The following is a 24830-nucleotide window of genomic DNA, read 5'->3' as shown; positions in this document are numbered from 1 at the left end:
CACGGGTGACGTCAGCGACGCTTCGTCCATTTTTTTTACAGTCTATGGGGAGGACCAAGAGACACAAACCACCAGCGTGGAGGACAGTTCACAGGTCCTGGATGGTCAGGTACCTGAGCTAGCCAAAGCATCTGAAGCAGCCCAGGTCACCCAGGGAGCCCAGGCAGCTCCAAAAAGATCAAAGACCAGAAGGTTCCTGGGACTTTTTCAAAGAAAGAGGAGAACCTCCACTGATGGTCAGTGAGGACCTGACTCAGGACCATCCAGCCCCTCAGCCCTCCTCTATGTGTGCATTAACCTGAACCCCCTTTGTCCCCCCTTTAACTGGCCCCCATGTCTGTTGTAGGTTGTCTGTGTCTCTTTATATGAAAACATTTGATGAGGCATAGACAGCATTACATTTCCCAAATACCTCTGTTGTTAAATGTTTAAATGTTTTGAAATGTGTGTCATGCAAATAAAAACAAACAAACAAACAAACAAACAAAACAATAATTCTGCTTTAAAAATATATTTTTCTTTAACATTTCACAGCTTAAAATAACAAATGGCGTTGAAAAATATTTGATTCTTTGACTGTTTTATTGTATTTTCTATTTTTCCTCATCTTGAAGTGATTGTTTTGTATTAAGATGTGTCTGTTGTGGTTGAAGATGCTGAAAAAAAGCTTTGTTCAGTTCAATCTGACTCTTAATCAGAATTCAAACACTGAAGGATCTCTTGTTTTCTGAAATAATGGATGAAGATAATGAACATAGTTTTTTTCTAAACCAGGTTCATTATGGAAATAACTCACTGTTAGTTTTGCTGTAATATGTAGGAAATATTAAAAAGTTCCTTTTGAACCAGGCCAAAGAAGAGCAGCCAAAGATGATGGACGGTGGACAGGGTAAAACAATTCCTGTCTGCTCGATCTCAACTAATATGGGGAAATTCAGCTCTTTTAAAAGAGACAGTTATTTTTGCTCATCCCCCAAAGAAGAGCTGGATCTTTCAGCTCCTGAACGGCTCTTTAATCAGTATTATTTGTAGCCTGATATTTTTGAGTTACTGAGTCGTTTACTCAGTGAGTGCACAGAAAACTACATATGCCACAAGGTTAACAGCTTAAAACGCCTCTTTATACCACCCAAAACACATGAAGGTTAAAGGGCAACTCCGTTTTTTTTTACACCTGGACCTTATTTATAGGTGTGTGCATGCTCATATACTCACTCAGACAAACATCGTGCAGCTCGGAGTCCTTCAGAAGTTATTTAGATCCAACAGATTTTAGCCGCACTTAGTGGGGGCTATGGCAAGGGAGCTTCAGTGCGGGACATAATCTCTGCAAAACCGCTCATTTCGGCTATATTTTTTCATCCATTGCCAGTGTTATCATAAAGTCAGCTTGTCTACCGTCTTCAGACTACGACTTCGAGTTTGACGGTTCTCCTTATCGATTTGAGCCTGAGTACAGGACGAGGAGCTCCATGAAAGGATGCAGGGAGAGAGACAAAGAGCTGGCTCGAGAACAACAAACAGGAGCACGTCCACGACTCAATGCGAACTGGTGGTGCGCTTGTGGACAGTGTTCGCCTATGGCAACAGGAGAGGAGTGTGTTTGTGATAACGATGGATAGCGATGGATGAAAAAATATAGCCGAAATGAGCGATTTTGCAGAGATTATGTCCCGCGCTGAAGCTCCCTTGCCGTGGCCCCCGCTAAGTGCGGCTAAAATCAGCTGGATCTAAATAACTTCTGAAGGACTCCGAGCTGCACGATGTTTGTCTGAGTGAGTATATGAGCATGCACACACCTATAAATAAGGTCCAGGTGTCAAAAAAAAACGGATTTGCCCTTTAAGTATGGGCAAAAATACTAAAAAAAAAACAAAACAACAACAAAAAAAAACATATATATATATATATATATATATATATATATATATATATATATATATACCCCTCCCCTCGCGATCCTCACAGTGGTTTGATCCATCCTCCTTCTCCCGGCACGGATGCTGCCGCCGCACACACACACGCACACAAATACAGACGCACAGACAGAGCGGAGGATCGCGGTTAAATAAGTAGCCTTCATTGAAAGACTTAACAATTCTAACTTCACTTGTTCGACAGACACAGAGAAAATGAAAAGCAAATGTCAACTCCTTTATCCAAAGTCTGACAGTATGCTTTAAATAAACACAGACACTGATTAAGCTTTCTGCCTGATGTGGTGCACACACACAGACACAGACTACAGAGCGCCAAGGATCGCGATTTAGTGCATTAAAACACTGAACAACTTATAAGTTAATTATCACACCGTTTGCTGCTGGCTGGCAAACAGCCTCTCCTTTATGATGCTGTGACAGATAAGACAGACAGGTGACAGGCTGACATCCTCATCCTCTCATTCATGACACAAATATGAAACTATTTAAGATGTCTCTAGTGAGATATTATCCAGATTTATGAGTTCATTGATGTAGGCCATTATTTATTAGAGCCTTATGTTCTATCCTAGATTTATTGATTTAAAAATAAAGTAGTTATGACTTTGACTTAGATGTTGAACATTGGACTTATAAGGAACGATGACACAATTGCAGTCACTGTTTTGTATCACAACATAAAACAACACAGCAAAAAATAAAGCATTTATTTTTATGCCCCCCCGAATCAATCTCTGAAATTTTTCTGTTTATTGCCCCCCCCACCCCCAACAATGAAAAGGGATTTTCGCCCCTGGGCATAGATACTACTATGTCCACAAGACCTGTATAGTTTCTTCTGCAGATGCACACAGGGATGGCATTAAAATTGGGATTAATTGCACAGCTCTATTCTGGATCAATGATGCACTTTAAGTCCTTGTTGTAAAGATGCTTTACACTTAGTCTTGGTGGCAATACAAAACACAAACTTGCATAACTAAAACACAGTCTGTTAAACTAAAAATGAAAAGGTTCTTCCAGTAACAAGACTCTAGGGTGGTAAATCATTCAGTTCCCTGCAAAAAAAATTAATTTCTGAAGAGCAATAACTTTTAAAATGACACTGAAAGGTCTCACATTTGCACTACAAGAAGTCAAGGTCCTCGACTCTGGACTTTAAAATATTAATTTTGTTTAATTACAGAGAACACTCAGAACAGTTTAACACTTTAACCAAAATTCTGAATGACTGAATGAATACTACACTGATGCATTTCACAACTCAAGATAGAGATGACATCACAATATTTCAGACACCGATCAATAAATATGAGTAAAATATAACTCAAAGATACGACAAGATTTGATTTGATTTAAATAAGCCCACCTCATTCGCTTTATAGATCTGTGTGGTATGTCAACTCCCTGTCAGCAGATTGAATTTATGATTTTACATGTTAGTCTGCAAGAGTTCAAAACCTTTTTTGATCATCTCTTCTCTTGTGCACCTGGCATTTCGGAAAGATCCGGTCTTAGGTACAGTCTAGGGTCTGAAACAAAAAGTCATTAAAAGCTTATTTGGAGGTAAAGTTGCTCTGTGATTCACTTTACTCTTCATTTAAAAACGCAGATGACTTAACAAGAGTCACTCAGGTGAAATACTTGGTGCCAAGGTAGGAAGTTTAATATCTCATTTAAAGTCGAACTTAACATTTTCTGAATTTCACAGAGCAGTCATTTACTTGAATGTGATCTTAATTCATGTTATGTTGTTTAGAAAAGAACGTTTTTGTTTTAATCAAATGTGAAAGCGACATTTTCTGCAGCCTCACAGATGTCTGTTAATTCCATGTTGTGACTCACCCCATGGGTCACTTGGCGTTCCATCATAAACCAGCAGGGGGCTCCCTTTGATGTAGTAGAAGCAAAGCACAGACTGGGCCAATTTGAAATCGGGAGCACATCAACATACTTGTTGCTGTATTAAAAAGAATGTAAACACAAAGAAATAGATAAAAGAAAAGTTACAATGAAAGCTCAACTGAGAGGATCTGTGTCCTGCATCTGGAGGAAAATAGTGTTTTCATGTTATTATGTTAAATTATTTGTGACCTGTGGTGATTGATTCTAGACCTTGGTGCTGCCCAAATATATGGTGAGCTCAGAGCGGTGCACCTTCTTCTTTATAACCTGTGACTGCGAACTCTGGGCTTCAGACCAGCGCGTCCACCACTCCCTCAGCTCAGTGGGTCCTGTGGGCCGTCGCTCCTTTATCTGACTTGGTGCAACTAGAGCGTGAGGAGGGTTTGAGTCCTCTCTGGGTGGAAACTTCCTGTTTGTATTTACATTTACTCGAGGATCAGATTGTTGCACTGAAGGCTCAGTAGCAGCTTCTGAAACCGTCTCTAAGTGCTCATATGGTGCAAAAAAGTCCAGTCCATCCATGCGCCGCTTGTGCTCCTCCAGTTTGGCCTTACACTCCACAGCCTTCGCCCTCATCTCAAGGAACTGACGCTGCAAGTCTCTCTCGAAGCTTTCCTCTGCCTTTAGTTCATTCTCCCAAAACTGGATCTGCTCCATCTCCTCTTCAACCAGTCTCTGCTCGGCTTCTTGGTCAGCTTGTTTGACCTTCTGTCTTCCCTCAAGCTCAAAAATCAGCTTGTCTACGTGTGCTATCTGGGCCTGAAGATCCTGCAGATATCCGAGCTGATGAACGATTGTTTCTCTGAGTTTTGCTTTCTCGTCTTCAGCTGCAGCACGTCTGGGGTTCAACACCTCATCTGATCTTGTGTCCTGAGTTTTCTTGGAGTGTTTGCTTTCTTTCCCTCTCGTTGGACTTCCCATGCAGCAGGATGTTTGATGATCTAAGTCTGAGTTTAAACTCTTCTGACCTCTGATTTTACTTCTGCTGCTTTGACTTGAGTTTTCTTTGTCAACTGCGAGTAAGACGTTCAAGGAGGCCTGATTCTTTTTGTCGGATCTCTTACTGTTTTCCTTTTCCCCAGCAGTACTGTAGACTTTGCCTCTCCCCAGACTCTCCAGCCACTCCCAGGCCTCCTCCATGAGCGTCAGAGACTTTCTTTTGGGTCTTTTCAGCTCCTCTTTTTGCTGATCTACCTCATGTCTCTGGCAGGACAAAGGTGGCAAACTTTGACGATGCAAACTGAGCGAACTGCTCCCTCGCCTCATCCTTGGGCCAGCATCCTTTCTCCTCAGGGGTGGGCAGGGCTGGTACCTGCCAACTTTGGTCTTAATCATGTCATCCAGGACTGGGGGCCCGTTGTGGAGCAGCATGAGTTGGACCTCTTTGGCTTGCTCTCCGTATTTTCGTAGAGTCTCCAGAAGGTGTTCATTGGGCGTCATGCATCGCTCAAAGTCTTTGAATTTCTCCCGAAGCGTGTAGCGTCCAGGTTGGCCTGAAGATGGAGAAAACAGAGGAACTGTCTGAATGATGGGATATAAACTTATAACTCTGCAGGGTCACAGAAATGTTTTACATACCCAGAGCTTGAGCCAACACTACGACCACATCTTGGCATGTTGTTTCTTCTGTGACACCACAGACGACACGTAGGATACCATCCACTGACACCTTTACTTCCATTGTACCCTGATATTCAGTTCAAGAAGAATCAAGTCAGCTCAACAAATATTGAATGTGACAATAGCTTTGAAAAGACATTACTTTTATAAAATTTAAAAACAATCTAAATTTCCTTAAAAACCACATGAAGCACCTACCTTTGAGTCCTCTCCGTACAGATGCTCAGACCTCTCTGCTCCTGAGGAACAACAATCATGTTGGGAGGAGCACTGAGGCAATTAAGACCGATTAAAATTCCTGAAGGTATTTACAACTGGAGGACAGATTATGATCCCACCCATCTCTCAGTGTTTCCATTTACACTGAGATAACAAATATAATCTGTTTTATCTCAGTTTATATGAAATTGTATGGCAGGGATAAACCAAATGGGGAAACAGGAGACGGTTTGTCTGTCAGCATCAGTTCTCAGATGTATGGCTTTAAAGGGATAGTTGTTTATTTTGAAGTGGGGTTGTATGAGTCACTTGAAAAATAAGTGCATCAGCCACATAGAGAAGTGAGCAGAGAGATGAGGCACACCAAAGTCAAGATTCTGGCTCTGTGCACTGAAACTAAACTGTGAGGTGTTACACCCCCAAGCCGTCTTTTTTCTTTCCCCCAAAAAACCTGAGTTCAAAATTAAAAGAATAGTTAGTGAAGGTGGATGTAACCACACTGCAAAAACAGAAGTTTGAGCAAGTGCACTGCAAAAACTGAAATCTTATCAAGTGTTTTTGTCTTTGTTTCAGTAGAAAATTCCTTTTTGGACTCAATATGAGCCAAATTCACATGACCAATCCAAAAAAATGTCTTGTTTAAAGTTATTTAAGGACAAAAATGCGGTCTGAATTGCTCGTAACCAGTAAAAAAAATCTGCCAATGGAACAAGAGAAAAGTTCCTTGTATTAAGACATTGTTCTAGTCTCAATGAAATTTTCAAGCAATTTTTTCTTGTTCCATTGGCAGATTTTTTTTACTGGTTACAAGCGATTCAAACCTCATTTTTGTACTCTGATCTCATTTTTCTGGATTGATAAGTTGAAAGTGGCTCATATCGAGTATAATAAGACAATTTTTACTTAAAAAAAAGACAAGAACACTTGATAAGATTTCAGTTTTTTGCAGTGTGTTTGTGTCTTATTTTAGTCAACCTTGTCTTAATAGACTTAGTTTGAGCCACATTCACCAGACAAGTTTAAAAAAATGTCTTTTTTTCTGGATATTTAAAGAAAAAAAGTCACTGGAATTGTTTGTAAAGTAACAAAATTATTTACCATTCTCATTTGAAGAAACTACACAAGTATGGCGTATTAAGCTCCTAATATTTTTTCAGTTTCATTTACCGATGAATTTCTGCTTTAAGTGCCAAAAAACTGCTTCCTTAGGTGCAAGAATCTCAGGAGTATCTCACCACAAATAGAAAACAAAAAACAAACCAGAAACCAAAACCATCCACTTTGCCTCATATGTATAATATTCACATAAAAAGTACATCTGACCCTGAAGTTATGGCTTTTTGTTGTGTGTTGGGATAAAAAATGCTCTGATGACATTGCAGACTTTACCACCTTCACTTGTGTAACATCTTGAGAAGCTGTGCAGCTTGTAGACACTTAACAAGCCGGCTATTTTTAGGGAATGTGATCCTTAATGTCAAAGTTCCTCCCATGGTACAACTGGAGATCAGGTTAGAAACGAGCGGTCAGTTCGTTCAGCCAAAGGAAATAAAAATAATGGACTGTATGTCTTTAGTGAGATATAGCTTGTTTTTATAATGATCTGTCAAAAATCTTGTGTTTAGGTAGTCCAAAGAAACTCCACTGCACAGTGTCTTGTGCAGATAACATACTTTTCTTATGATTATGAACTTGAACCTCTGAAATAAAAGCATCACGTTTGGCTGAAATGAATGAACTGCTCTGTGAAGAATTTCTTTTTCCTGGTCCAGACAGATCAGACTGTTCCTCACCATGAACCGGAGAGATTATCAGCAGCTGGACATGTGGTTTACACAGGCGAGAGCACAGAGTCCAAGTTCCCCGTCTCACATTACTCTCATCATCACCACCAGGACTGTCAGACTCTACCAAATTACAACAGGTGCTCCTCTGACCGGCTTCTGGTCTCTGAGGTATTTGGTTGTGTTTAGCCCTTCCTTGCTGTTTTTTTTAACCAGTTTATTTCATTTACTGGTTTTTAGAGCATGTGCTAAGAAATCTGAAACCTCAGCCCCTCCACCAGCTTCACCTCTGACTGACAGCAACTGGAGAATGTGCCCTGTTTGCACATGGGGAAAATTGTGGAGGTTGTTGTTGCTGAGGTTGTTTTGACACTTGAAAAGCCAGATTGGTCACTTGAATAAATTTAAAAAACAAGATATCGAAAAGAAAATCATTTTCCTGAGAGAAAAATTAAGTTTTGTTAATTTTGGTGCTCCCTGTGGACAAAAAGTGGAGAGTTATTTCTTCACTTATCTTGCTGTGTTCACGTGAAGGTAGTGTTTACTGACACAAATAAACAAACAAAAATCTCATCATGAAAGTGTGGAAGGTGTATATTAAAGCTGATGGTTAAAAACGACTGAATTTACGATGGTCTATTTTTGTAAGGCAATAAGAAACATGTTTTTAACCCTCAGGAACTATAACTACGTCAGTCTCTTTCACGGCCAGTTAAATTCTCCTTCAAGAGTTTGAAATAAAATCTATGTGATTTCATTCTGGTAAAAAATAAATACTCTGATGCAAAAACACATTGAGGAAAATACCCAACAGTTGTTGCTTTCTGTTGCAGAGTTTACAAGTTCAGCATGTTTACACGTTCATGGTCAGATTGTGATCATTTTTCCTGTTTGAGATAAAGAGGAACACCCAGGTCTAAAAACAGCTGCACCAGTGGTAAATTCATGACCGTTTGGATATATTTCACAGTATACTTTGGCTTTAATACTTTTTCTCTTTTTCTTACTTATAATATCTATATTCTATTTTCCATTAAACAATAACAGAGAAATACTTAATTTTAAATTGAGCGCTATTATAAGAAAAGGAGCTATACCAAGTGGGAAGAAGAGTGGAGGTGGATCTGCTGTTGAAACTTTTGAAGCAAATAACATATCCTTTTCAAGACCCTGCAGGGTCCACAGCCCCTCTTTTTTGGAAACCACTGCACGGGATCACCTTCCAGTGTTATTTTAATCTTGTTTAACTAATTTATTGCCATTCATTGTGCAGATAGCTCTTGCAACACTCCACTAATGCACAAAAAAAATCATTGCTTTAGGATGTCATCATAAATTTTATCATGCTGGAAATGCAACAGTCTTGAGATCAAACAAATTGGGTCAAGCAAAGATTTGTTTCAAACTGCTTCTTGAATCTTTGCGATCCCATTAGTAAAAGCAACAACAACTACTGCTACACCCGTGATCGAGAAAGGACATCTTAATCACGACTGAAAAGTAAACACATGACATGGTGTTGTTGCTGTTTCTTTGGTGACAATATACCATAGCTTGGCTTTATTTTTGAAATATGAAACTTATTTCAGGTGCTAATGGTGCAAAACTCATGTTAAATGCAGCAAACAAAGCTCCAGTGGAGCTTGTCTCAAGGATTTCTCTTAGAGTAAAATAAACTTTTGACAATTTCAAACTGATTTTATGTTTTTCCCATCAGGAAAATTTTGCCTCCATTTGCAGTGCAGCTCATGCACCCACCTAAACCCCACCTTCCATGCACAGAGCAGCTTGTGCAGCTATCAGGGTGTTATATAATACGAGTTCTCTGACACACACATACCCGTCTCTTTGTCTACACACTGTACACACTGACTGCCTGTCAGTGTGCGCATAGACAACTTAAAATAGAGTTGGACATGTATGAGTGGCCCGTTTCGTCCAGGCGTGTCCCGTGTGGGCACAGCCGGTTCTGGTTACACTTGAGGCAGAGGGGGCTTAATATTGCACAGACTCAAGCTCAGGGCTCCACACTTCCCTGCTACAGTGGGTGCAGCGGCTGACCACCCTTTCCAAGTCCTCAGGGAGCGTTTGACCGAACAGCATCATCATGCCTAAAGTCATAGTGCCAGGTGAGTATGGGCAGAATGACTCTGGGTTTGAACCTGCACACAAGGAAGAAGAAGAAGAGTTTTGTTGGATTTTAAAGGTTTATTAAACACTGACAAACAACTGTACTGAAAAAAACAAGCCAGAGTTGCACCAACATTATTCTTAGGTGCATAAATTCTTTTTCTTGCAATCTTTCACCGTCATGTGCATAGAAACTTTAGGTTTAAAAAGATTGAACAGGGTTTTCAATACTTGTTTGAGTGATTTTACAGTGTTCACACCCCTTACTGCACTGATTATCAACAACTGTTGAGGTAGTAAACTCTGCTCTGTATGCCAGTGTTGGCACTCAAATACTCGGCATTGACAGCTCGAGTGACAGGTTCATTGGGGTTGAGTGCTTGTAGTTGCGATAAGTCCACCCTGACATATATATAGGCATCTTACAACCTCATACTTTGAAGACAAAGCAATAACTTCAATTCTTTTAAACCAAATCAGAAGACAGAGCCTGATTTAGAGCTTTAGAGTCCCTTTACTTCTGGCTGTGCAGAAACACAGAGTGATCAGTCTGGCTGTGAAAATGTCAGGAGGGGATGTTCAGTGGGTGTGGTTTCTCTGCATGCATTCATGCTTAGGTTATGCAACACTTTCTGCACACTCTCAGCTATAAGTCCTCTTGTTACTGTTTATCCCCAGTTTTACTGCGACTCAAACTCTGTTGTAATGGTCGCTAATTTTAGTCTTACCTCTCCAGTCGCTGAGCAACTGACGAGTATGAAGTCATGTTAAGAGTTTTCCAGAGGGTGAAAAATAGAAGTGCAACACTTTAAACAGCTGCTACTGCTGGAAGAGCTTCATTTGGGAAGTAACAGGCTAAGTGGGCTGTAACGATGAAAGAGACAATGCTGGAGGACTGTTTGCACTTGTTGTGAAATTTTGATGTTACTGTAGAAATTTCACACCTGTGTTGTCCAAGCAGCATGCCCACTGGTTTTATGATCTAGGAGCTGGAGTGGAGGACAAAAGTTTCAGTAATCAGATTGAGACGACTGTCACTGTGACAGGAAGTTTACCAAAAATACACCAAAGTTATGACTCGTGTCCAGGATTAATCAACACTTATGTTTACGCACAGTGTACAAAATATCACAAATTAATTATCCCTCTTGACTGGATCAATATTTTCTTTTGGGTGGGTTGGATTGGATCAGTCTCTTCAGACTCAGGTGTTTTTATCAAGCATTTTCATTCTGATCAGTCTATGGTGAATCGAATAATAGTCTGTGTGAACATAACTGTGGCTCACAATAAACAAGTTTTTCACAGTGGAGGTAAAGGGAATATAAATACAAAGTATTAGGATTTCAAAGTGGGCTTTGTCCGGCAAAGATCATACACTACAAAAAACTCAAATTTTGTTAGGTGATTTTCATCTTGTTTCAGTAGAAAATGTCTTTTTAGCCTAAATATAAGCCACATTCACCTGGCCAGTCCAGAAAAATGTCTTATTTCAAGTTATTTAAAGACAAAAATGAGATCTGAATTGCTTGGAACAAGTTAAAAAATCTGCCAGTGGAACAAGAGAAAAGTTACTTGTATTAAGAAATTATTCTAGTTTCAAGCACATTTTCCCTCATTCAATTGGCAGATTATTATTTTTACGTGTTAGAAGAATTCTTATTTTAATTTTAATAATTTTAATAAGAATTTTTGCTTGTTTGCAATTTTATTGCGCTTGTTGCAATGACAAATAAAGTTCCATTCTAAGTGGTTCAGACATAATTTTTGTCTTTAAATAACTTGAAACAAGACACTTTCCTGGACTTAAAAGTTAAATCTATCTCATGTCAAGTGTAATAAGAACATTTTTACTTTAAAAGTAAGACAAAAACACTTGATGAGATTTTTTTTTTCTTTTGCAGTGTGACTCTTAAGTTTAGTGCTTTGCTTCCTTGACATCGTTGCTTTGTTACATAATCTTACTTGTTTTGTTTCCCTCGAACCTCAACCACCCCAGCCGAGGGAGGAAGTAAGTATCGATTGATAATCCTGACAGGGAGCTTGAGGAAGATGGGAAGCATTTTTCAAATGCATGATCGACAATCATTTCATCAAAGTGCATTTGAAAATGCTGGGATATGGATCTTTGTAAAACCTGAACCATGGAATTTTGTTTATAACAATGTTTATTAATCAACTGTTCACACTCAGGGTTTCTTTGCTTCTTTGTGTCAAACATGCTTTTTAAAAAGATCCCAATGAGCTGTGAACATTTGCATTAATAAATGACTGAGCAGGAAGGTCAACATCTCATTCAACATGTTGGGAATGTTTATACAATCACCAAGGTTTGAGAACCAGAGGAATGTAAGAGAGATGCACGAGACGTGTCTCTCCAAACAGTGGGTCTAAGTGAGGTCTGAAACAGATGTGCCTGAGCTGATGTGTGGAGCTAAACTAACTTAGAAAGGCCCACTTTGAGCCCATGTCCAGTTTAAGCCCACTGAAGCCAGAACAGGCTGGTTTGAGCATCACTTAGAGCAGCTGGTTGGGTTTAAATACAGGGAGATGTCAGCGGTACAGTAACAGAATCATATCATCTGAGTGTCGTCTGTATAAAAACCCACGAAATCCTCCCTGCATGTGTTAAGAAGATACTGTTACAGGGTCTTTGTCATGCATCTGTGGTCTAATTTATTTCAGTGTTACTGTCTATTTCATTTAAGTTCTGTATCACCTCTATCAGTCACTCTCACATCATGTCACCTTAACCCATCTTTTCTACTCATGCAGAATGAATGCATTGATTCATCACTCCTTCCTCTTTAACACGTTAAACATCTACTGATGCATGCTAATCAATGTGCATTTCAAAATCTTCAAATTCTGGGTTGTCATAATACCAGAATTTAAAACTTTTACATTATACCAATAAAATTAGATGTTATCTGTGCCAATTTTGTAACTGAAGGAACAAAAATGTCTCCTTTCCACTTAGGTGGATATCTTTGTTGTTGGTTTTTTGACCACCGTACTGCAAACAGTGCTGAATCAGGAAAAGTCACTGAACAGACACCAAAATTATTGGCAGTGCTCGCTCTATTTACTTAATCACTAACTCAGAAACCTCTTTTACAGCTTTGGTTAAAAAGTATGACTGTAGATTGGTCTTTTGCATGAGATTTGTTTCTTTCCAATGCTATTTGGTGTCAAGATAAAGTAGACTGTTTATTTTAACACATGGCATTGGAGAAGTATCAAAGTATCAAATTTGCTCCTACAGTGGGGGAAATGCTTCATTTAGACCCTGAAAAACAAATATTTGTCGTCTTTACGTATGACACATCTCTAACTGATGCTTTCTACCGATTTCTTGTTTGGCTTTTATTCTGGATGGTGCTCTTCTCTTGATGGCCAGGTCAAGAGAGTAAGTATGGAGGGTGAAAGGGTAGTTTGTGAAATGGCTTTAGTCTTTCGTGCAGTAGTCTGATAGTGGTCTAGTTTTAGAGTAGAGAGCTTGGACTCTTGGCTAGTGTATGCATGAACCTGCAGAGAACCTTAGTTCACTCCACTTGGCATCATCAAGTCATCATCATGTCACTGTCGCTTGTGAATCTTGAATGCTTATGGAAGTTTTGTTGGGTATTGGTTCAAAACTCAAGACTATTTGGATCTTGATCCACTTTTTCTACCATCTGTTTCTTCATATTGAAAAATTTGACAAAAATCTTTGGGAAAATAACACTAAATGTTCTTGTAAGTGAAGAAAGGTGGTAAAAACTTGGGTCTGGAGCTCAAATGGGCCATGAAATGATGGCTTTACTATTTTGTGTCCGTGAAATGGACGAACTGTGTCCGTCTGTTCCTCTGTGTGCATGGGACTCTGCAGATCAAACTGGAGGTCAGACCTGAAGGAGGGTCAAACTTTGGTCATGCATGTGCAGGAGTCTGTGTCCACCAGGTTAGGTAAGGTGTGTGGCACTTTGCAGCATAGCTACTGGATGTTATGTGCATCATTCATTCATATTCATGCAGCCTGGGTTAGATATCATACATTCTGTTTGCAGCTCACCAACGAGTCAAACAAGAGTTTGGTTAACTGCTGCATGACGTGGTAGAGGCAGGATGTTTTTTTTCTGTTGAAAATCTTATCCCTGGGTTTGACAGAGACCGATGACAAGATGAGGGCCTTCGCGGAGAAGGTCTTTGCGTCTGAGACCAAAGACGAGAACGTCCGCGATGAGATCTCGATGTTTGATGTGGCCGAGGACTGTCCCATCATGCACACTGAGATGGCCCACCATCTGCATCACGATGATAATGTTGAGAAACGGTGAGAGGGGGCAGAATTCACTGTAGCAAGCCAACTAAGATGCATGGGAATACACAAAGTTAAACACTTAAAAAGGATTGTGTACAATGACAATTTCAAACAATGCAACTTTAACTTGTGAATTGCAAGTAAACCCGGGCAGTTTTTGATTAATTATTCACATTGTTTATCCTTAGATGAAATGTTTATGATTGTTTCATTTTCTCATTCAAAAAAGAAACTAAGATTTTCAAAGTGCATGAAGCCAACCACTTTACCTCTATCTGCTTTTATCCACAGCAAGAAGCGCTGCCGCACCATGGCCGTGCCTATGGGTGCTGCTAAGACAGCCACTGCCCCTGTAGTGTCAGTGGAAGTGGACACACCCACTTACCTGGAAGTGCCCGACTTCCAGAGAGTGGCCATCATTGGAGACTACGCAGCCGGGGTACGGCTCACTTTACCAGCTCTGATCAGAGTGATGTGGTCGATGTAAGGGCAGAGAGCTAGCTGGTAGTTTTGCAAGTTGGTACTTTTACTCTGCAATTTGTAACACACAGATGATCTTTAACAGTGCAGCAGCAGAAGCAGTTTCTTCCTCTATCAACCACCCATCACCATGACACTAAACCAGACCCAGGTCGAGTAGGCGTGCACGAGTTGTTGACTTTGAATTTCACTGACACCATGTGTGTCAGTCAGCAGAGCCTCAGGGTCTAAACAGATTCCCATGAATGGAGCTCACCCGAGAGCAGGCGCAGGTTTAGGTTTCATGACCCTGAGTTTGACACTTATATGGAGGTGTACAGCAAAGAGGAACTTTTTTTAACAATGCAGACAAAAACCTTTTCAGTGCAGTCAAGCTAAGTTATAAGTGTTACTAAGTTTGAACAGCACAGATCCTCCATTCCCAGCACAACAAATTTAAGTGCCTCAAGTCAGATTCTACATTTTTTGCTCATGATTCACATTTTTATTACAGGGACTGTCTAATTTTCCTGTTTGTTTTAGCTGTAATGAAATCAAAGACTACAACTCAAACATCTCTCATTTTCTCTCTTCAGGTGACCATGGATGACTTTGAGCTGTCCTGCAGGGGCTTGTACCGCGCCCTGACCATCAGGGAGAAGTACATGAGGCTGGCTTTCCAGCGTTTCCCTCGCACTGTCTCCCAGTTCCTGCGTGAGATTGAGGGAGACACTTTCAAAGCTGAGGATCAGGTGCAGCCAGGTGAGAAGAACAGTGTGGATTATATTTAATTAGCACTTAATTGCATCATTGTTCACCAGATTGTTTTATTTGTATGTTGCCTCCATCCTTCAGTTTTCACAAAGCCTCCAAGCAACGGGGAAGACCCCTTTGATACCGCTGGCCTGCCAGAGAACCTGGGATACGTGGCCCGTATGAAGGATGGTGTCATCTATGTGTACAATGATGCTGCAGCTGCTGACAAACACCAGCCCAAAGACCTGCCCTGCCCCGACTACGAGACCTTCATCGATGACATGAACTTCCTCATTGCTCTCATTGCACAGGGCCCAACGTGAGTGCTGAGCCTATCAAAAAATCTAATCAGCCAATAAAAGCTTCATTTGGAAAAGACAGAATGGAATAAAACATAAAATCTATATTGTTAGATGGAGTGTAAACAGAGTTATAGTTTAAGAGTAGCAAAATGAAGCTTTTCTTCCATCTTTCGGCTACAATCTTTATTTTCTGTCACAGAAACGCATTTTTCACAGACGTAAACACTTGTTAACCTGTCCAAATAACAACTGAAAGCGGTTTCCTCTCATGCGTTGGTGTGTTTTTTGTGAACTGCAGTAAGACTTACACTCACCGTCGTCTGAAGTTCATCATGTCCAAGTTCAATGTGCATGAGATGCTGAATGAGATGGAGGAGATGAAGGAGCTGAAGATGAACCCACACAGGGACTTCTACAACTGCAGGAAGGTATGAACAGCAGAAACTAACTGAGCTCTTTATCCAGCAATAAAGATACCAAAGATACAAACAAATAAGGACATACAAAATTATTTTATTTCAATCAGTAATCAGAGGTCAGGCACAGCTGTAAAATTCAGCTCATCTTATTTAAATTTCAGATTTTCTTTTCCTTGCTTCATTTCCTGCTGAGGAAATCAGTGTGACAACAGCTCCCTCTTGTGGTAAAGCTTAGTTAAAACACCTCTAAAGCCCACTCACCTACTGATTCCCTGTCCTGCTTCCCCAGGTGGACACCCATATCCACGCTGCCGCCTGCATGAACCAGAAACACCTGCTGCGTTTCATCAAGAAGTCTTACCGTGAGGACGCTGACCGCGTCGTGCACAAGCTGCAGGGCAGAGAGGTCACCATGAAGGAGCTCTTCCAGTCCCTCAACCTGCACCCCTATGACCTCACCGTAGACTCCCTGGATGTGCACGCCGTGCGTAACTCTCTCATTACTTAACGTGAACACACAAAACACAAAAACGCACACATAGAATTTAAATGATAAGTTTCAAGTATTAAAAGGGTCTCAGAAACACAGCTTAGGTCAATAAGAAAACCTCTGGTCTCCAAAGACCTGAATCTAAAGTTGAAAAACCATGACTTTGGCATCTTTTCCTCTGGTCTCTGGTCTAAAATATGAAACCAAGTGCTAAAATCTGCAGTTTCTTCAGTGTCCGCTTGAGGCTAGCCCCGGAAGTACCGGAAGCTACATACACACCAAGCCAAAACAAAGCCGTTTTCACAGCAGAAATATACCTATCTACAGCTAATCGCTGTGGAATCGCTAATTCCACTATCAACACACACTGCAGGGGGTGAATTTTTCTCTGACTCCGCAGTTTAGAGGATATTAAAATGGCGACTTTGCCTAATCTGGTGCACAGCTCAGCTCACGTGACTGACGGGCGCCCTATAGCCTTTAGTGTAGAGTAAGGCTGTCCAATTTGGTGCCCGTGGGCCAAAGCAATTTTTTTTTTTTTTGGCTTGCTGCCTATGTTTTAATTTTTATCATATAAGTATACTTTTAGTTATCATTGTTATTTTCAAGCAGCCTGAATTTGTGATCCATTATTTATTTATCGTTGCTTTTCCTCTCCTGACCACAAATTAACACTGTGTCCATTAGGAGTAGGGTGGCACTAGTCCTGTCAGCTTAAATCTGGAAGCCCATGACTAGAGAGTGAGAAGATGCAGGGTCATGGCTGGGATGGAGAGTATGAGACAGTGGCACACCGACAGGAGAAAATTGTAAAATAGTTGGGAACATGAGTTTTTTTTTTTTTTTCACAGAAAAACATGTGCCTAGTATGTAGTCAGAAAGACACTGTTTTAAAAGAGTATAATCGTCATATATTAGTGTAAAAAAGGAAAGGAAAACAAATTAAAGCAGGTGTCCAGTTTTATTACTATTCCTTATTTTAAAAGGATGGCACTTGCACTGTCCCATGTTGTTTAGGTTTTATTGCACTAAATGTCTTTGAAGACATTGGCCCAGTATTTGTGCCATAGGGATGTTCGGTAACTTCATGCTTTGAATTGCAGTAAAGAAACGTGTTTTCATTTTCAAAATTACATGTGTATGGGTATTTATTTTGCACAATTATGCTACAGTCATATTTGATATCATGCACTGCAACATGAATGTTAAGTTTTGGCCCGCAACCCTCCACCCAGATCAGTTTTTGGCCCTTCACTGAAAAGAATTTGGGCACCCCTGGTGTAGACTCGAAGCTCGCATCACTTCCATTATGACTGTGACAGACAATTTGCTTCAAAAATCTGTTTTAGGAACAGACAGGTGACGTCGGGGGACTACGTTAATTAACTATATAGTTATATACAATTATAGATTATACAGTCTATGGTTTTTGTTGTTGCTTAAAATACAGATTATGAAAACTTAAACAGACATAAATTCATACATGATCATACCCTAAAACAGAAATATTTGCAATGTAAAAAAATAAAATATGTTAAAATTTGTTGACAAGTTTGGGAAGCTTAGCAGTTTAAAGGAACAATGTACAAAATATTGGTCAGCCTGAGGAAATGCTCACAGGCTTTGGAAGATGTTCACTATCCATCTTAAGAAATATAAATCCCTTTTAATCAGAAAATAGAATGATACCAGTCCTGTTGTACCATCACAGTAATCTCCCATCCATGATCTTAACACCGTCTCTGTTCTCTGTGAAGGGCAGACAAACCTTCCAGCGTTTCGATAAGTTCAACGCCAAGTACAACCCAGTGGGAGCCAGCGAGCTGCGTGACCTTTACATGAAGACAGAGAACCACATCAACGGAGAGTACTTCGCCACCATCATCAAAGTCAGTTAAAATGTTAATAAAGCAAATATCATAAAAGATTTAAAAAAAATCCAGAAACAAAACGTCATTGGATGAGACTGATTTATTCTTAATGTGAAACAGGAAGTAGCCAGTGACCTGGAGGATGCCAAGTACCAGTACGCTGAGCCTCGTCTCTCCATCTACGGCTGCAACCCCAACGAGTGGAACAAACTGTCCAGCTGGTTCGTCAAGCACAGAGTCTTCTCCCCCAACCTCAAGTGGATGATTCAGGTTCCCAGGATCTAGTAAGTTTTCGTCAAAGAATACCTTCTTGTGATTTTTTTTTATTTTATAAAAGGGGGTTATAATTGTTTGAAGGATGACTCATTTCATGCATTTCTGATCTTAGTGACATCTTCAGAGGCAGAGACTTTGTGCCCCACTTCGGTAAGATGCTGGAGAACATTTTCCTCCCCGTGTTCCAGGCCACCATCGACCCTCGGTCCAACCCAGAGCTCAGCATCTTCCTCCAGCATGTGAGTCCAAAACAGTCACACAAAAACCTTCAACATAGGCGAGTGACACAGCACAGACATAAACCGAGAGAATTTTTTCTGTAAAAGAAAGTCTTTAAGTGCTACAACTTTGGCATGAATTTGGGATGACAGTATTGTTTTTATTGATGAACTCATGACGGAGCCAGAAATAGCTGTTTAGTCTGTGATTCTGCCCCTTAATGTCTTAAAGGAGACCTTTATATGATGCACTTTTAATGTGAATCAGGCGTGAGTAAGACATGAGACAGCGACAAGAATATCTTTATTTTCCTGCTCATATGAATGCATATAAAGAGAGTTAACTCCACAGCTATTTGTTACTGAGAGCTGCAGATCCAAGACTCACCTCCAGAGGATTTTAAGAGTTGCCTTAAAGCTCTTTTCCATGGATACCAACACATTTCCCTCCTGGTATGTAGGTGACAGGTTTTGACAGTGTGGATGATGAGTCCAAGCACAGTGGTCACATGTTCTCCACTAAGAGCCCCAAACCACAGGAGTGGGACATCGTGAAGAACCCCTCCTACACCTACTACATTTACTACATGTACGCCAACATCGCTGTGCTCAACCAGCTCCGCAGGTCAGTAACTTTCTCTGTCTTTACACCTACTGTTGCTCCTCTGGAAAGTGATCCTTTCTGTTTGATTAAACTTGGCTGTCTTCTGTTTTCAGGCAGAGGGGGATGAACACTTTCACATTCAGGCCTCACTGCGGTGAAGCTGGTGCCGTCACTCATCTGCTGGCCTCCTTTATGACCGCTGACAACATCTCTCACGGCCTCAACCTGAAGAAGGTCAGTGCTGTGTTTTTAATTTTCACATTGATGAATATGAGTTTTTGGCTTTCATCTTTACTTGGTATCTCAAAAACATTCCTGACACTCATCTTTTTGGAAAAGCTTTTACAATCCGGTTTTCCTTCTTATCATGTTAGTATGCCACAGTGAGGAGAAATGAGGGTCAGACATTTTATCTCAAATGAAAAACTTGAAGCAATGCAAGCTCAAGATAGTGAGCTGGACTTTTCTCGCTACTGCAGCGATAGTGTAACAAGAAAGAGAAACGTTCTGGACTTCTAGCTCTTGGTTGAAGTTATGATGTGGATTGACATGGTTGAAATATTTCAGGGTCAGGCTGATCTGAAGCAGGAGTTTACTTGGCCTTTGTAGGAAGAGACTCATGTTGTAAAATAGTTAAGATAAGAAAATAAAAGGGTTCAGATGTTCCTGATTAAGCACAATCTTGAGTTGTCAAACTTCTAAAAGAACCAAATAATAAGGAAATACTGTATGTAAAAGTTTCATTAAAAAAAGGATTAAAATCATTCACATGCATTATCAGTCATCTGAGTCTGTTTAATTACTGGTAAAGACTAAATCCTAAAAACAGAACCTTGAGATTTAAATATGAGGAGTAGTAATAATAAAAGAATTCCTCTGATAAAGAGACATATCACATAAAATCCTGTGCTGCATTTTAAGTTGTAGGGCTCAAAGTTCATAACAGTTTTAGTATCATTAGAAACGTTGCCCTCTTATCCTTCATACTCCCTCTCCAGTTTCTGCTCAGGTGTTTGAAATAATTCCAAATAACTTAAGTCATTTTTGGGAATCTTATCACCCAAAGAAGTTTTTTCTTTATCAAGTAAAAAGTTGAAAAGTTGAGATTTTCCACCTGGGTCCCACATCCTGCTTTTACTCATCAGACTTGTGGAAAATTTTAAATCTTCAGGAAGAGTAGAAGTATCTTTTTAGTCTCTGTGTTTGAAATGTAATTTTAGACATTTGGTAAAATATCAGTTTCTGATCCTGGAGGGATTTTAGTTTGAGCACCTCTTCCACCAAGTTGTACTAATGTCTGGTACTCTTTCTGGGGCAAATGAAACAGTTTGTGAAGAGGATAAGAAACAGTAAGAAAGTTTTACATGACAGACTTCAGGTTTTTGCTTCTGAACTTATCATATCAAACTATCACTCCTCCTCTTCCAGAGTCCCGTGCTGCAGTACCTGTACTTCATGGCCCAGATCCCCATTGCCATGTCCCCTCTCAGCAACAACAGTCTGTTCCTGGAGTATGCCAAGAACCCCCTGCTGGAGTTCCACCAGAAGGGCCTGATAATCTCTCTGTCCACCGACGACCCCATGCAGTTCCACTACACCAAGGTCTGAATCCTCATGGGGAGAGCTTTGATGGCGATGTACACAATGGTGCTTTCTGTGCTGTAGGATGTGTTCAGTCATTCTTTGAGAGTGTTTGTTCTCATATGGAAGAGGAAGCTTATGTTACAGAACAATCAAACAGAAATGTGTTATTTACATTTAATGTACGAGCATTGTAACAGAGTCAGGTGTGTGTGTGTGTGTGTGTGTGTGTGTGTGTGTGTGTGTGTGTGTGTGTGTGTGTGTGTGTGTGTGTGTGTGTGTGAAATTAGCTTTTAGTAAGGATGCTACACCAACATGTTAATGTCCACGGATCACTTTATGCTCAATGATGGTTTTAGTCTTTGGAGTCACAGCAGCTTCAGTTAAAGAGCCATTGTTTGATGAAAACAAAAACAACCTGTGACTGTTCATCCACAGGAGCCCCTGATGGAAGAGTACGCCATTGCAGCCCAGGTGTTCAAACTCAGCACCTGTGACATGTGTGAAATCGCCAGGAACAGCGTGCTGCAGAGCGCCTTGTCTCACGAGGTAACAGACACCTGACAGAGGACTTCAAATGTGTTATAATCATCAACTCTTTTCTCTTAAGAAAAGACATATATTAAATTTAAAGACATATTTCTAAGAGTCAAAGTTAAACTCCGCATAATGCCGAAAAAATACAAGACAAACCCTTATGTCACAACCTATTCCTTTCTTATCCAAAGTAAAAAATATTCAGGATCTAAAAAAAACCCAGAAAAGTAGGCAAAGAAATTATTTGTTAAGTAAGACAGATTAAAATTGTAAACAGATTTGAAGCATAGAGTCAAAAACAGAAGGACTTGCATCTTAAATTAATTTAAGATATCAGAAAAGGTCTGCTTATCTTTTGAATAATGTGTAGCACCTGATAGCATATTTCAACCTTATTTATCATCAAATTTGTTCTACAAGTCTTTAAAAAATGTCTTATTTCAAGATATTAAAAGACAAAAAATGATGCATTAATTGCTTTTAAAGAGTAAAATGTAATTTGCCAATAGAGTGAGAAAAATTTACCTGATAAAGTTTCTGGATAAAGAAATTATTCCTTAAAACAAGGAACATTATTTACAACAAGACACATTTCCTGGTCTTGTGAGGTGAATGTGGCTCATTCCAAGTGTAGTAAGACATAAAAACTTCCTTAAATTTTATTTTTTTGTGGTAATGTGATTTTTTTTATAATCTTTTCTGTATTTTTTTTTTTTTCGTCTTTGATGCAAAGTAAAATATTTTTGTTATGTTTTTCTCCAAAACTCCCCACATCAGAATAAGATCATCAGATTCTGTCCACATATTATTCTCACATTTGACCACACTTGTTTTTCTTCTGTCTTCCAGGAGAAGGTTCACTTCCTGGGTAAGGACTATCTGAAGGAGGGTCCAGAGGGCAATGACATCCGAAAGACCAATGTGGCCCAGATCCGTATGGCATACCGCTATGAGACTCTGTGCTATGAACTTAATCTGGTCAAGGAGGGCATGAAGGCCGACTAAACACAAACTCATCTCTGTTGTTGTGTAGGATTGTCCCTGCATTTGTTTTTCATAGTGACTCTAAAAAGGTGAATCTTAAAGAATCAGACCTTCTAATGCACTGATGTTCTTTCCTGTGGAGGATAAAACTTGAATGTATTCACTGTACATTACCTGCATTATGTGTATAAGAAATAGGGAAACATCATGTGAAAGGAAGTAAGAAAATAAAAATGTGAAATAGCAGGTCTGTTGTGTTTTCAGTGGTCATCGTGATGCAGGTCATGATTTGTTACATCTCACTACTTTCTACTGTAACATCTGGATATTGTCCAGCTTGTGATTTTGCATAACTGCTGCTTTAAGGGGTTCATTTTGAGCTCTGCACTTACAGGTAGAGACTTGATGAAGACTCACAGAGGGCCTAACAGCATAGACACAGGTGTCATATCAGCAAAATATGCAATGTCAGCAGAAAACGTTGAAACAGGATCTGTGCTGACTTTTCATTTCAAAGAATTAATATGTTGTTACTTGTAACATGCTGATATTCAAATTCATCTCTATTAAACATTTAGTTGTACCAGAGATAGAAGAGAAATATTGTGCATCAGTCGTAAAAGTTTAACAAAGTGTTACGTCTTATGTTTGCATCTTTTTAACCACTTGGTTTTAGAGACTCTTTGCCAGGAATTGAAGTCTAAAACCGGTTTGACTGACTCAGTATTTTCTTTGGCTGTATTTGGAGCCATTTTTAATCAGAGGGTTGACAGAATCTAGGTTAAGATCCACTTGGGAGTCTTATTTAGCAAAATGAATCAGAAAAGTAATAGACTAATTCTCCCTGTAGACCACAGAAAAACAATGACATAGTGTATGTTGCTGGAAATGACCATGCTGAGTCTTCTCCACTCCAGCTAATGAAATTTTCTGCCAAGGACTGTTATATACGTTTTTTTCTCAACGATTTTTCAACATAGGTGAAGTTCTTACCAGCTCTCCTGCACCAAAACATCCCGTCACCCATTCTTACAAAAGAAATCACAATCTTTGCCAAATTTAAGGACTCGTGCTGTCGCGCAGGTGCAGCTCATAACATCAGTGTTGAGATTTCCCAGGACACTTGAAGACAACAGTATTTATTCATCGATGACAGCTGCAGGAGTGGATGTGATGACGTCTTCTCTTTTGGATCCAGGAGATCCAACCAAACTTTCTCACAGTCCAAAATGCGCCAAGCTCTAGAGAAACACCTGGAATAGCACCGGAAAATCAGGGAGTGGCTAAGAAAATAAGAGTAGACAAGCAGCACTTGCATGTCTTCAATGGGTACTATATTTTCCTCTATGAATCACCCGTTCCCTAAGAAATAAGTTAGAAGGTTCAGTTCAGACCACCGCATTGAAACATTCAAACATTGAGTTATAGATCAACATTTGCGTTTCCCCAATTCTTCATTTCGTTTTGTAATACATTACATACCAGAAACAAATATTGAACTTTTTATACAGTCAGTTATTTCTGATTTAACAGAGAGTATTTTATAATTTACCAAACGGATGAGTAACTAGAACAAATTTAATCAGACATCAAGCAGGGAATTAATTGGAAACACAACAAAAACACCACACAACAAACTAATATACCACAATACTAAAAGATCCTTTGTTACAACTTTTCAAATGTGAGGATTATAATTTGCTTCTTCTTTTTTTTTTCACAGTATTATTCTCAAGTGAAAGACATCACTTGCTTGGGTTTGGTTGCTTCAATAATAATAATAATAATAATAATAATAATAATAAATATTATTATTATTATTATTATTATTATTATTATTATTATTATTATTAATAATAATAATAATAATAATAATAATAATAATAATAATAATAATAATGATGATGATGACAATAATAGTAATAACAGTTATTATTATTATAAAGTTATTTTTTGTTTGTTAACTAAAAAATAATTAATTTCATCCAAATGTTATATGAATAAATGAATTATTAATAAATGAAATTCAAAAACATTACAGTCCTCTGGGGGAACAAAAATAACCTGCAAAAAAAGTTAAGATAATATTTAAGTTAATCCTGAAATAATTTTGGTCTTTACACTATAGACCTGATCAGATTGATTCATCCTAAATAAAACTATTCGAACCAACGACCTTAATGTGAATTAACCATCCAGACATTTTTTCAATCATCATTCTCTCTATAAATTATTTAGCATATGACTTTCAAGTCAAATTGGACAATTACCAGTAGGCTTGAGTCTAATGTTTTTCACCAAGAACAAATTTTCCTCCTTAAAATCCCTCAACAAAATATTCAATGAAGACATTTCTTTGATATGTGAGGATAAAGATAATTCATTGTTTCTCGCTATCTTATTGTCGTAAATGTTCAAATTTTTTTTTTTTT

The 24830-nt window shown here is 39.2% G+C and overlaps 2 protein-coding genes across 2 annotated transcripts; one reads left to right on the top strand and one right to left on the bottom strand.

Moving 5' to 3' along the window:
• Positions 1-4049: 4049 nt before the first annotated feature.
• rassf11 (Ras association domain family member 11) lies at positions 4050-5526 on the bottom strand. The gene is made up of 2 exons (XM_074680849.1): positions 5424-5526; positions 4050-5338 (listed from the first exon to the last, which is right to left on the bottom strand). The coding sequence occupies exons 1-2, from the start codon at positions 5524-5526 to the stop codon at positions 4050-4052; spliced, it is 1392 nt and encodes a 463-aa protein (XP_074536950.1).
• An 8229-nt stretch (positions 5527-13755) lies between these two features.
• Positions 13756-22561, top strand: ampd1 (adenosine monophosphate deaminase 1 (isoform M)). The gene is made up of 14 exons (XM_074681548.1): positions 13756-13913; positions 14193-14340; positions 14957-15122; positions 15216-15435; positions 15717-15846; positions 16127-16321; positions 18085-18216; positions 18319-18482; positions 18587-18713; positions 19154-19317; positions 19410-19530; positions 20725-20898; positions 21316-21426; positions 22264-22561. The coding sequence occupies exons 1-14, from the start codon at positions 13762-13764 to the stop codon at positions 22417-22419; spliced, it is 2160 nt and encodes a 719-aa protein (XP_074537649.1). The 5' UTR covers positions 13756-13761; the 3' UTR covers positions 22420-22561.
• Positions 22562-24830: the final 2269 nt, after the last annotated feature.

The sequence above is a fragment of the Halichoeres trimaculatus genome, unplaced genomic scaffold (assembly GCF_033239565.1).
Source record: "Halichoeres trimaculatus isolate MK-OKI-2021-1 unplaced genomic scaffold, fHalTri1.1 fHalTri1_scaffold_11, whole genome shotgun sequence".
Classification (NCBI taxonomy): Eukaryota; Metazoa; Chordata; class Actinopteri; order Labriformes; family Labridae; genus Halichoeres; species Halichoeres trimaculatus.
This window is presented reverse-complemented; position numbering and strand designations above follow the sequence as displayed.

Bases quoted from the DNA above. Each gene is read 5' to 3' on its own strand.
- rassf11 (XM_074680849.1), bottom strand. From the start codon at position 5,526: ATGGAAGTAAAGGTGTCAGTGGATGGTATCCTACGTGTCGTCTGTGGT. The intron at 5,339-5,423 runs GTATGTAAAACA...CTCCATCTTCAG, and splicing joins AGTGTTGGCTCAAGCTCTGG to GCCAACCTGGACGCTACACG.
- ampd1 (XM_074681548.1), top strand. From the start codon at position 13,762: ATGAGGGCCTTCGCGGAGAAGGTCTTTGCGTCTGAGACCAAAGACGAG. The intron at 18,714-19,153 runs GTGAGTCCAAAA...CCTGGTATGTAG, and splicing joins TCAGCATCTTCCTCCAGCAT to GTGACAGGTTTTGACAGTGT. The intron at 21,427-22,263 runs GTAACAGACACC...TCTGTCTTCCAG, and splicing joins AGAGCGCCTTGTCTCACGAG to GAGAAGGTTCACTTCCTGGG.